General features: G+C 40.7%; 1 protein-coding gene across 13 annotated transcripts in view; it reads right to left on the bottom strand.

Moving 5' to 3' along the window:
* UBR4 (ubiquitin protein ligase E3 component n-recognin 4) overlaps positions 1–10326 on the bottom strand; it is a 119520-nt gene extending 109194 nt beyond the window's left edge. For 7 of the 13 annotated variants that reach the window (XM_039842055.1, XM_039842053.1, XM_039842056.1 and 4 more), the window contains exons 1-8: positions 10085–10325; positions 4079–4176; positions 2776–2879; positions 1861–1990; positions 1608–1747; positions 1002–1104; positions 753–894; positions 481–605 (exon numbers count right to left, since the gene is read on the bottom strand). In XM_039842055.1, coding sequence (XP_039697989.1) covers positions 481–605; positions 753–894; positions 1002–1104; positions 1608–1747; positions 1861–1990; positions 2776–2879; positions 4079–4176; positions 10085–10260 — 1018 coding nt within the window. In that variant the 5' untranslated portion in view covers positions 10261–10325. Of the gene's footprint in view, positions 1–480; positions 606–752; positions 895–1001; positions 1105–1607; positions 1748–1860; positions 1991–2775; positions 2880–4078; positions 4177–9904; positions 9928–10084 lie in introns of those variants that run through there. The other 6 variants (XM_039842052.1, XM_039842051.1, XM_039842049.1 and 3 more) reach the window with 4 other exon arrangements.
* Between the last annotated feature and the right edge of the window lie 1856 nt (positions 10327–12182).

The raw sequence follows: 12182 nt of genomic DNA, 5'->3' as shown, positions 1-12182 counted from the left end.
CTGTTCTAGGACGCCTTCCTCAAACCTGCTCCCACAGCAAGACGCACTCTCTCCCTTCTGTGTGTGCCCCTAATATTCTATACTTCTAACTGGCTTCGGCATCTCCTGTTTTATATTACACTATGTAGTCCTAATCTGCTCTCCATGTTCGAGTGTTGGCTCCTTGAGGACAGGTATTACATACTGTTCACCTCAATATCCCAACAGCACTCAGCATTTCACTTTTCATACAGTAGACAGCATCTGCACATATCATGAAATCAAATATGCACATAACACAGTGCCAGCTGCTGAACAAACGGACAAGTTACAAGATTCCTACTGAGATCTCATTTCACCTGGATGAGATATTAGATGATCCTTGGGGGAAGGGGCTAATCAAAGGGGGAGAGAGTAGAGTACTCAGAAGGATCTCATGATTTCCAGGAAGTATACCCGTGCTTGACTAAGAAAATGAGATCAGACATAACAACTTCTCACCTGCATATAGACAACTTAGGCTGAGGACTGTCACATCTTGCAGACGAGAGGGATTGAGAGGTTCCAACACAGGTAGAGAAAGGGTATCCAATGCCATGGTTACATCGATCACCAGAGAATGAAAACTGGAGCATAAAAGAGATGAAAAGAAATGTCCCTTAGAATTGCTTGCTTCTATAATCTGAAAGTAGGCATGTCATAAAAACTAACCAGTTTATCTCTTTTGAGAGCAGCATTAGAATGTAAAGTACATGGACCCTGGAGCACCTTACCCATTACGAACGGCAGTGGCATCTGCTACTGTTGCCGGCATGATGAAGAAGGAATTGGCCAACACTGCATCTTGAAACCGATTGATGTAGCGTAGAAAATATGGCAGGTTCAAACAGACACGTAGTAGCTTCTCTGAGCCACCTGAATTAATGAAAAAGCTCATTAGGCCTTTCTGCTGTTTGAGTCTCCTCTGCCTAAAAAAATTTTGAAAACAGAGGAATCAGTTTTCTGACGATTAAGAGTCTTACCAAGCTCTTGAAGACTAGCCACATTCTGAGCTATGAACACATTCTTGGTTTTGACAGCAGAGACTTGATCTGTGGATGACTGCTCATCATTTTCTCCTTCCACCTGAAGAGAAACAAAGGAGAAGAAATGCCTTTCAAGATACTATCATATGTTGTCTGGTTCTCTGGAGTTCAGAATCGAACCAACTGTCCAAACGAAGCAGCAGCTTCATGGATACTCTTCAGAATCCCCAGTTAATGAGCGGAAATTCCTCTCTAATGTTGGGAAAAATACAAGTTATTTTCCAAAAAGGAGGGGGAATATATATAGCTTTATAAAATAAATATCCTACAACTAACATAGAGTGATGCCTTTTATGGGAAACATGCTCTTTATGTTTGTTTATTTACACTGAGAAATATTAGAAGAATGGTCATCAAAATCGTAGCAACTGTGGACAGAAAGAGTTGGGGTGAGTTTTAATTTTTTTTGGTTTATAGTCTTCGATTTTTTTCTACCATAGGCAGTACATCATTTTATATTACAAATATAAAATATGTTTGTTACTTTTTTCTAGTATTGTCTTAACAAACCCCACAGGGATGAGAACATCTGAAGTAACTCACCGGAGTCTGTGTACCTACAGGCGGCGATGCTATAGTTCTAGGGTTGAAAACCGATGTCAGCTGGTTCAAAAAATTCATTTGTACCTCCTTCTGCCTCAGCTCTGGGCTTACTGGTGAGGCCAGCTCTTTCTGATCTTCCACTGTAAAAATATAAAAACAGAAAGAAGAATGAGAATGCCACTAAAAGGCAAAACAGGACTAGAGCTAGCCAGGGAAGTGGCCACGTAACGAGGTATGACAAAGGAACACTCACCATCTGAGAGTGTCTTCACCGTTTGTGGCAGCTTGGCCGATTTCATCATTGCTGTAAACGTGATAATTTCAGTTCTGTCTAGTCGGCTACAGCCAGTGCACAGGCCCTTGATGAGGAGAATCAAGTGTTTCTGAAAAGAAAACAAATTCAAATGTGTCTTTTAGAAGACTCTACTCTTTTGGGACTTCTAACAGGCACAGAACCAACTTTAGGTTAATGTCAAGAACTACGATCTTAGGAAAGAACGAAAATAGAGATCACAAGCTGATGGTCCTCCGACCACATCTGGCTTGCAGATTTATCTTACTATTCTCACAACGTTGTTGTTTTTTAATTTGTTAATGCTAACTTTTGAAAACATGGGAGGTTTAACATACAAATCCAGATTTCTCATCTCTCTCAATAATTCGCAAGATATAGCAATGAGCCTCTGAACCTCCATTCTTGCATGGCAACACTGAGCTGGAGCCAAATAGTGATTGGCTCCTTTATAGCCAGGTCGTGTACTCATCTCCGCCGGCACACTTTACTCATTTTATGTTACTTGCCTGGGCCTGGAGGCAGGTAACTTTGGAATCCTTAAAAAAGTCTCTGCAGCCCTCTATACCAGATACTGGCAAACCACGACCCCAATTCAGCCCACTGTCTATTTTTGTAAATAAAGTTTACTGCCCCACAGTTACGCTCAGTCAGTTACGTATTGTCTGTGGCTGCTTTCACAACCACAAAAGCAGAGCTTAAAAGGCCGAGACTAGTTGCAACAGGGACTGGATGGTCAGCAAATTATTTACCATCTGGCATATTGCAAAAAATGTTTACCAACCTCTGCTGTATGCCATTCCTTCTCCATCATTCCACGAGTCAGTCACAATCCTACCTCAAAATAAGAGCCAGAAATGGGCCCATCACTCTCACCTGGGACACAGCACAAGCCTCATCTGGATTCTCCAGACGTAGGAGAGAAAACTCAATCAGGACTTTACAGGCTGCTGCCACCGACTGAAGCTGGTTCCGGGGAACTGAGAAAGTAATAAGCTTTACTTAACCTCCGACTTCTATAACTCACTTCAGCCTCACAGTCAATAAATCAAACATTTGAGCTCCGTATGTCCAACATTTCCAATATCATTCCATGATAATAATTATTCAGAACCAACAACCCGAGGGGCAAACAAAGGCATCTTGGCATTGATAACCATCAACTGTTTATAAATCAATTTATCTTACATTTATTAGACACTAATAGGAAATAAGTCACTGTAAATATCAAAAAACTTCAAATATATTAACTCACTTAACCCTTAAACCAATTCTATGAGGTTGGTATTGTTATCTGCTCTCCCTCCTTTTCCTAATAATGAAATTAAACCACATAGAGGTTAAATGACTTGCCCAAAGTCATACAGCTAGTAAAATCCAGAAAGTCTGCCTCTAAAGTTCACTCTCTTAACTACTAGAATATACTATCTCTCTTTTCCCATAGGTTCTAAATGCCTTTTTAACAAGGGGCTGCCTACACAGTTTCTTCAAGCTAAATGTGACTCTTCCATCAGTAGCCAGTGCCTATAATAAACAGCTTTGGACACTAAAAGGTTATTCAGCAATCCTATAGCTTTCTTTCATTTTACTTGCTTAGAAACTACTTAAGTAAACAAATCATTAGAAGTCCACAGAACTATATGAGTTAAGACTTAAAAAAGCTGAAAATGTAAAAATTCAGAAATAGTAGAAAATAAGGGCTTGGTCACTTTTTGGGTAGAAAAGTTTAAAAGGTGAGGAACTGAATCTGAAATTTTTTCACACATCAGAGAATTTACACAAAAGGGAATTTACTTTCTCAATGAAACCAAATAAGGAATAGAGCCTTGGTTAATGGCTGCTAAAAATCCCAGGTCAATACCTACCCATCCCCCAACTACCCCCAAAATAAACACACTAGTAATTACGTTTGTGAAATCAATAAAATGCTTTTGATTAAGAAAGTTGGGTTATGAAGCAGATGTCCAAATCAAGTAGTTTTTAAATCCCTCTTGGTTGGCCTAAGTAAAGAACTTCTGGAGCCTTATCACACTGAGAGTTGTCCCACTCTTGGGTAAACAGGTTAGGAGTGCTAAAATTCAGACTTCGTTAATGACTGGTTCAGGCACCCTAAGGAGAGAATACACAAGCTCCCTCTTCACAAGCCCTCAGAAGGGAGTGACAAGAGTGGAATACTTACTGAGGCTGCAAACTGTTGTAATATAGTGTGTAGAAAGTGCAACAAAAGATGAGTAGAATGGCTCATACTGCTTCTCATGGTGCAAGATTTCTGATTCACTGCAAAGAAAATAGTCAGCCAAGATTTATTTAGTGCTTACTATATGCCAGATGCCCTACCCCTTTATAGGCGTTATCTTACTTAATCCTTGTAACAATTCTATTTGGTAGACCTGTTATCATCCGTATATTCAAAACTGAGAAAGTAAAGTGTAGAGAATTAACATTAAGTACCTTGTCCAAGGTATCTGGCTTCATTAGTGGCAAAGGCTAATAAGCAAGAAACATTTTCAAACTCATGTAGAATTAAGGAGATACAAGTAAAAACAAGATACCATTTTGTCTTATATTGGTAATAGGCAAAGACCAATTTGTGCTGGCCAAAGGGGATAGACTAGAGCACTTAAAATACTATCATTAAAAATGCAGATTATAATAAGCCCTTCTGAAGACCAAACAAGGCTACTTCATAAAGTAATAACTTAAAAACAATCAACATCCCAAGGGCAGAAATCACCTAACTGGTGCTAAAATCCAAAATTCACTAGGTGCCAGAGTTCTCTTCCCCACTCCCCTCCTGGCAGAATACAGCTAGATCGCAACAAATTGAGTAATTTTTAACCACTTCCCTAATCCTTAGCTGAGGAAATGCCCTCTTATGTGAAAATCTGGAGCCTGACTAGATCTAAAGGGTGGATGCATTTACATTTATGTCATTCTATCAAAGCAGATGTTAATCCACAATCCATGAAACAAGAATGCAAAGAAAAGACTAAAATGTATCTTATTAAATGGAAAGGAAAGAGCTAAATAGTTTCCCCAGTGAGTTATTCTCCAACCAGAAGTATCAGCCTAGGGAGAAAAACGTAAACAATCAGAATTCTATCCACTTGCCAAATCAATACAGGAGCCAAAAGAACAAGTTCAAACATTCTAAAGGTGCCAGTGTGAGTGATGAATCACCTCCAATAGCACTTAAGAGTCTGTCATTGCAAACACTTTGCTATTTGGGGATTTATCAAGGATAAATGGGTATTTAACGAAAAACAGTTCCTTATCTTGGAACAACTCTTTCACAAAGAAAAAATACTATGGAGCACTTATGTGCAAGGATCTCACTGCCCACCAATGTGCATCTCTCCGTATTTGTCAGATGAACAAAAAAGAGGAAACAAACACTTTTAAGCCAAGCAGCACTCAGTTTCTAGTGACTACCACATTGGGAAGGGTCATATATTTGGCAGAAAACTCCTACTACATCATATACTTAGTTGTTTCTCCACCTCTATCCTTATATTTCTTATTCATTGTTCTAAGGTTTTTCCACCCTGTAATTTGATGTATTATACTGAGTTATTTACCTTTTCTGCTTTATTTCAATAGTTCAGAGCTGCTTACCCACCTACCCTGCCCCCGTTTTTCAGCTCAACAGGTTTACCAAAACTAAGATAAAAAAACTGCCCGGGATCCAAAGGATGAACTTATTCTGTTACTTTCCTTCCTAGTCAGATAATGAAACATTTAAATATAAGAATAAACTCATTTAATTGACTGGTTCAGTGTTGGTCCACTGTGATTTAACGAACTCTACTTCCTGCCCTAGAAAAACACAACTGCCTTATTTCAATAAAGAAACAAGAATGCACTTTGGGGAAAGATGAATATTGGCATAGAAAAAAAAAAATAGAACAGTCTTGAGCTCCGTTTACAATTCTCTTGGAACAAACTAAAGAGAAACCTGGGGAAACTAGTTTTAAAAAGACTTGAAGGAGGGAGGAGACATGTGGTCAATGACAATGTCATTATCTCTTGATTTTAAAGAAACAAGTGTGTATGAGTCACCTAATAAAGATGAGCTGCCTCACTTCCTTACCCTACCCTCATTCCCCAAGAATCTGACAGACACCAAGACACCAGAGTATGCAAATAAATGGAAAAATGGAATAAAGGACAAGAAGTTTGGTAAGAAGGGGAAGAATGAAGAAACTGAAGGTATGTATAACACAAGAAGGAAAATAAGGAGACTTAAAAATCTCTCTCTCCTCTAGGCAGTCAAGCTATCTTCCTGAAACCCCTGTCTTCTAACAAACTTCCCTGCAACCACCACTGAGCCTGATACACTGCTGAAAGACACGACATTTATATTCCATACAAAATAAATACAATGCAGAGTACAAAGGGAAGCAGCAGCTAAGCAGCCAGGTCAGAGAAATCCACTTTGACATGTTAAGTAAAAAAGAACTGGCAACAGTCTGGAAATATCTAGCTTTTTATAGGAAGAGGTGGAAATCTGATTCACCTGCCTTCTCTCACTTGGATAACATACTATTCATATCTTCTTTTGTATACTGTGGAAACCACAAACCCCTTTCAACTCCCAAGTATAGAATCCATTACGCTTATCAGGATACTTATAATCGTGAAACAAGTAAGCATAATGAATATATTAATTATATTAAAATATTTTTTGAACATGTGCTGTGTATCTCAGAATATTTAATAGATATTAACCAAAGAACTGAAAGCTTTTCAGATATGTCCCTCACACCCATGACAAATCTGTGGTGAATGTGACACTAACATAGGGAAATATTAACTAGTACCAGGACTAAACTCACAATTATACTCTATCATTTGGTGGTGGGTGTGTTTTTTTTCCTATACATCAATCACAAACTCATGTCCTACAGCATGTAAACTCGAAAAATCATGGCATTAAAGCACCCCTGTCCCCCTTTCAAGATTTTTAGGAAATGACTGTGTGTTATCCAATGGGAATGTTGTAGCAGCTTCTGCCTTCCCAAGTAGGTCTCTCTGGCCTATATTTTATCAAATAACTGGGAGGCAGAGACTCAAAGTAGCTTATCACTAAAGAGGCCAGGACGGCCTAGGAAGGACTAACTCAGGGAAAGAGGCATTTTTCTCCTGTAATCTACAGAATCAATCAAATTGTTCAGTGACAGTCATGCTCACCACCATCTTGCACAGGGTTAAGAAAGGAACTCTGTATTCGATAGTACCTTAAAACATACAGTCACATTCAGCAATTATACTAATCCCACATACAGTATATGTTCCGTTAAACTAGTTCTAGCTCCATTTCGGGTCTGGAAAAGTACTGGTACTTAAAAGACCTTCAATCTTTACCAAGAAAAGACATGCTGGCAGCAAGGAGTAGAAGTGAAAATAAACTCCCCCTTAAGTAAACTCAAATATCTTTTTCTTTTAAAATGCTAATGACACTTTTGAGAGTACCTTCCCAATTTATCCATGTTAATCTAGTCCTCCTTTGTTTTGCAGTTTGGTTACAAAGTTAAACTTAACAGAGTCTGGACCTAGGAATATTATCTACCTTCACTTTAAACTGAAAGGTCAATTCCAACTATAAAAGTATAAAGAATAGGGACAGAAAGCAGAACGGAAGAGTACTGGGGAGTCTCTAAAGACATTTGTCATCATCCTCAAATGTCAAAAAGGGAGGAAAATTCAATGGGTGAGCAGGCTGCCAGATAGAAAGAGTGAGCAGGCATGATGGAGCCAGGGCATGGGAAGCAGAGAATAGCAGCTTGCAACAGAAAAACTGAAGGTCCCTGGAGGCAAAGAAGAAAAACATGGAACAAAAGAAAGAAACACAGGAACTGCAGAAAATAGGAGCAGTAGCCACAAAAGTAAAACAGCAGCCTAGGCACACAAATCTCTGATTAGCAACCAAATGAAGCCCACCACAGCAAATGTACGGTGCTGGCTCTGATCTGGTCCTATACTCATGACCATAACTCTATGTTCAAGAAATACTTCCCTAATTCTAACGCCCTCATTTCATTTTTTTGAAAGGCAAATAAAACCTGAGAAACACAATACTGATAGCCGGGTGCTAATTTTTGTGCTCCAAACCATGTACTGGCAAACACTGGCCTGCAGGCCAAATCCAGCCAGTCACCTGTTTGTACAGTCCATATTTGGTTTTTACATTTTTTTAATGGCTGAAAAAAAATCAAAAGGAGGATATTTTGTAGCATGGAAATATCATATGAAATTCATGCTTTGGTATCCATAAATAAGACTCTGGAACACAGCCACACCTACTCATTTATGTATTGAGTCCGGTTGCTTTCTCCATACAGTAGCCAAGATGACCAATCTGATTTTTTACAGAAAAAGTGTGCCAACCCCTGCTCTACACCGAACTGAACATATAGTACGTTTAGTTATTTTAATTGCAAAGAACTTGTAAGCCTGATGTTTCTTCTAGAAATTTTTCTTAAAAAAAAAAATTTCTTAATATTCTTCTCATAGGGCCTGAAGAGGACAAATAGCAAGCTTTCAAAGTTAGCTGAGACAAAAATCTGAACAGAGACTTCAAAGATCTTGCCTTCCAATAGAAGTTTGTGTTACTAAACAGCCAGCAGTTTGGACCCCTTTTCTAAACCATGAAGAGAGGTCTTACGAGTGTCCACAAACACAGGCAGCTCTTGATTATCTCAGCTACTATAAGGTGCAGGAGGGGCCACTTATTACTCACGTGGCAAAATTCAAACCTAGTTTTGATATATTTGGTTTTGGCTCCTTCTACAGGTTGGAGGGAGTTGCTTAACTATTACAGTTTAAAAAGCATAGACTCAGAACACCGGATGTTTGGGAGGGTGTCAACAAATGACTTTATAAGCTACTCAGTTCATGTCCACAAAAACATAAAAGCGAATGTTCAAAAAAGAGTGGAACACTATTTATTATAAGTAACATGATGAATATAATTCATAAAAAACACCGCTAGTCTAAATGTTTCCAAGAGTTTTTAAAAAGCTACATAATTTAAGAGCAGTACCTTTGATACTTGTCTACAACTTCAGAACATTCTGGGCTTAATAGATACAAAAATTCTGAAAAGTAAACTGTAAAGTTACTAAACCCAACCATATTACATATGTATTTTTAAACTGCATTCAAAGCATCACAAATCTAACAGTAAGCACTGTAATAAACAATATGTCAAACCGTGGGCCTTCCGAATTTAGTAACTAAGTAGCAATTTCTAACCTTCTGGGAAACATTTAGATACACCATTGTTGCCATGAAGCTATAATGACCCAGTTAGCAACTGAAGGGAGTTGCTGAAGTAAAGGTTGGCTAGAAAAATGAAAGTGAGACTGGCTTGAAAAGCATGTCTACCATTACACTAATGAAAGACTGCTCTGAGCAAAGTAAGTCAGGAAAACGCAAGCACTCTGACATCACCGACTTCCTTTGAACGACTCTCACCATCTAAGAATCTCTATATAAAAAGGCAAAACCATGTAACAGCAAAGCAATACATAGTCGCATCTGTAACAGTCTGAACATTTTATTGGCAGAGAAAAGAGAACACCTTTGGGAAAATGACCTCGTAGACTAACACGCTGAAATGTTTTAATCAAAGACCGTTACAGTAGAAATATACAATAAGTACCACCTGAAAAGAAAGTCATCGATGATCACTAGTAGCTTCAGTCACAGAAACAGCACGTGCCCCCAAGTGATTACAGCACCACGAGAGACCGTTATTAAATTATGTGGTACGTCTTCAATTTAAACCCCGGGTTCCGCTCCGGCCCAGGATAGGGGCAAGAGTGCCGGCGAGAAATGCAAACTCATCAGTGCTTTGACCTTAACACAGGGCCAGCCCCGGGGACGTTCCCCTAAGAGCGCGGTGCATTTCAAAGTCGCTCCGGAACGGGTCCGACCACGCCCTCCGGAGAAGGCGACCTCAAAAGTTGTGCTGGCGAGGGACATCGAGGCACAGATGACTTACCTGGACTGGCAAGAAATCTCAGACAAACTCTCGTCCCCCCGGGCAGGGGAGCCCCGCCGCCGTGGCTGGGGCGGGGGTCCGCGAGCGGCAGGAGATGGCCCGGGAAGCGGGTCCAGACGATTCCGCACAACCTCCCTTCCCCCTACCTGCGCCCGCCCCTCCGGGGCCGCCGCCCGGTACCTCTCGATGACTGAGGCCACCAGCTGCGGCAACTCCTTCATCTCGAAGGCAGAATAGGACGCGGACAGCAGCGGCCGCACCGCCACCTCCCAACCCGGGGTCGTGTCCGCCCCTGTCTCCGAGGCCCCGGGCGCCGGAGCCGCTGCCGCCGCCTCTTCGCCGCCGCTCGTCGCCATCTTCCGTCGTACTACTGCGGCTCCCTCCGGGGGCTTGCCACCGGCCCAGCGCCGCCTCCCGTGAGGGGGCGGAAGTTACGTAACCGGTTGCGTCAAAGTACGCGACGCAGTCGCCGGCCCAAATACGCGACGCGCGGGGACGATCTCCCTCAGCGCTCAGAGCAGGCGTGCGGCGCGGCCGGGGGTGGGGCGGGGGCGCCGCGCCTGCGTAGGACGCGGAGCTTCGGGCGCGGGCGGGGGAGCACTAACCTCCGCGCCTGCGCGCTGGGAGCTGTTCCCGAAAGACGGAGCGCCGGTTTCGCGGTACCCGGGTAAGGTGAGTTGGGCGCTAGGTTTCAGGTGACAAGACCAGGGCTACGGAGTAGACTGTGCCTCGCGAACATAATGGCCGCCACCCAAGACAGCTAAGGCCGAAGTCTAATCACTCTCACCCGCTTCTTCCCCTCTCTAGTGCTCCCCATAGTAGTAATACTACAGCGCTTCAGTTTAGAGCCTTCTCCTACCCACACCACCTCTCGCTCTTAATATAATCACGACTTACTCTCTTCGCGCTCAAATCTATTTTCTATTTTGATTACCCTCATTACTAATCTGACCGGCTCGTATTTGCATCGGTCTTTCCAGTTTGCCACGTAAAGTTCCATTTCCTCTTTTTTTTTTTTTTTCTACTAGCAAAAGAATAAGCTTTTACTCACAGGGCATGTCTAGATTTTATCGAAAATACGATCTGGATACCACATCTAAGAGAACAGTGTTCGACTCAACGAATGGTATGCATGCTTTGAGGACATTCTTGTGTGTGAGATCTTGGTGGACCATAGGCCGCCTAAATAAAGAAATCTTCACAAGAAAATCCTGAAGCGTTGAAATGTTCCAAGTTTTGGAATAGCTCCTTTAGTTACCAGTGTAACGCTGATAAATTGGTACCTGGTGACTAATCTGCACTTTTGGCAAGAAAAGACCAATTTTACATCAGAAATAACATTCAGTTAAAGCCAGCCAGCCTTGGAGGAAAATGTGGCTTCAATGATAACAGTAGGGATTTTCATTTATTGTCTTACTTATACTAGGAGATAATAACAGCAAGTTTCTTAAACATAAAAATGTGAAAAATGAAAAGCAGGGGGAGAAAAAAAATAACACAGTAAATATTGCATTATTTCAAGACACTAAACCAGAGCTCTAAGGAGTTCAGAGACCAAGCATCTTATAGAGGCTCTTGGGACATTTTTTTTTCACCCAAAGGACAAAATTAATCTGCAAAGGTTCTCTTGGAGAGGTTTTAGGAAATAACAAAAGATCAAAAGTTCCTGCTCCCCTCCTTACCCTTCCATCAGCTGCAACTGGAAAAGAGAAAAATAATAAAAAGGCAAATGCAAACTATCACAGGGAGATTTGCACCTGTACCTAAACTCATATTTATTATATACTTTTAATATTCTTGGCTTATAGATTTGAAGAAAGCATTCTAGGTAAAGATATTTCTTTTTAAACACCACATTAATTTCAGTATTGGAGGTTTGTTCTTATGTTGCTACAAAGACTTGGAATGGCGTCACATTCTAAATTTAGGTGACAAAAGAAAGAAACAGTATAAATAGGGGACTAAAAATTTTTTGGATGAATCATAAGCTTCTAATACTCTGGTCCAGAAAATAAGAAACTAAAGAACAGTAATTTTATGAATTATTAACTGAAGTACTTAAAATACTATTTCCCTTCTAATCTCAAGTGGCTGGGCAAAGAAAGTTTTAAAACTGGTAAAAGAGAGATGATATAGACATGTTATAGGAAATGCAATGAAAGGAAAAAATTAGGCAGTCATGGCTGAATGGGATGGTTTAATGTAGGAGTACAGACTAAGAGGAAGCATGAGACCTGCTGGGAGCTTGAAAAATTATATATCAACACAAGTTGTTGCT

Source organism: Pteropus medius, unplaced genomic scaffold (genome assembly GCF_902729225.1).
Source record: "Pteropus medius unplaced genomic scaffold, Ma_sr-lr_union100, whole genome shotgun sequence".
Taxonomy (NCBI): domain Eukaryota; kingdom Metazoa; phylum Chordata; class Mammalia; order Chiroptera; family Pteropodidae; genus Pteropus; species Pteropus medius.
Note: the sequence above shows the minus strand (reverse complement) of the source record. Positions and strands in the feature narration are given on the sequence as shown.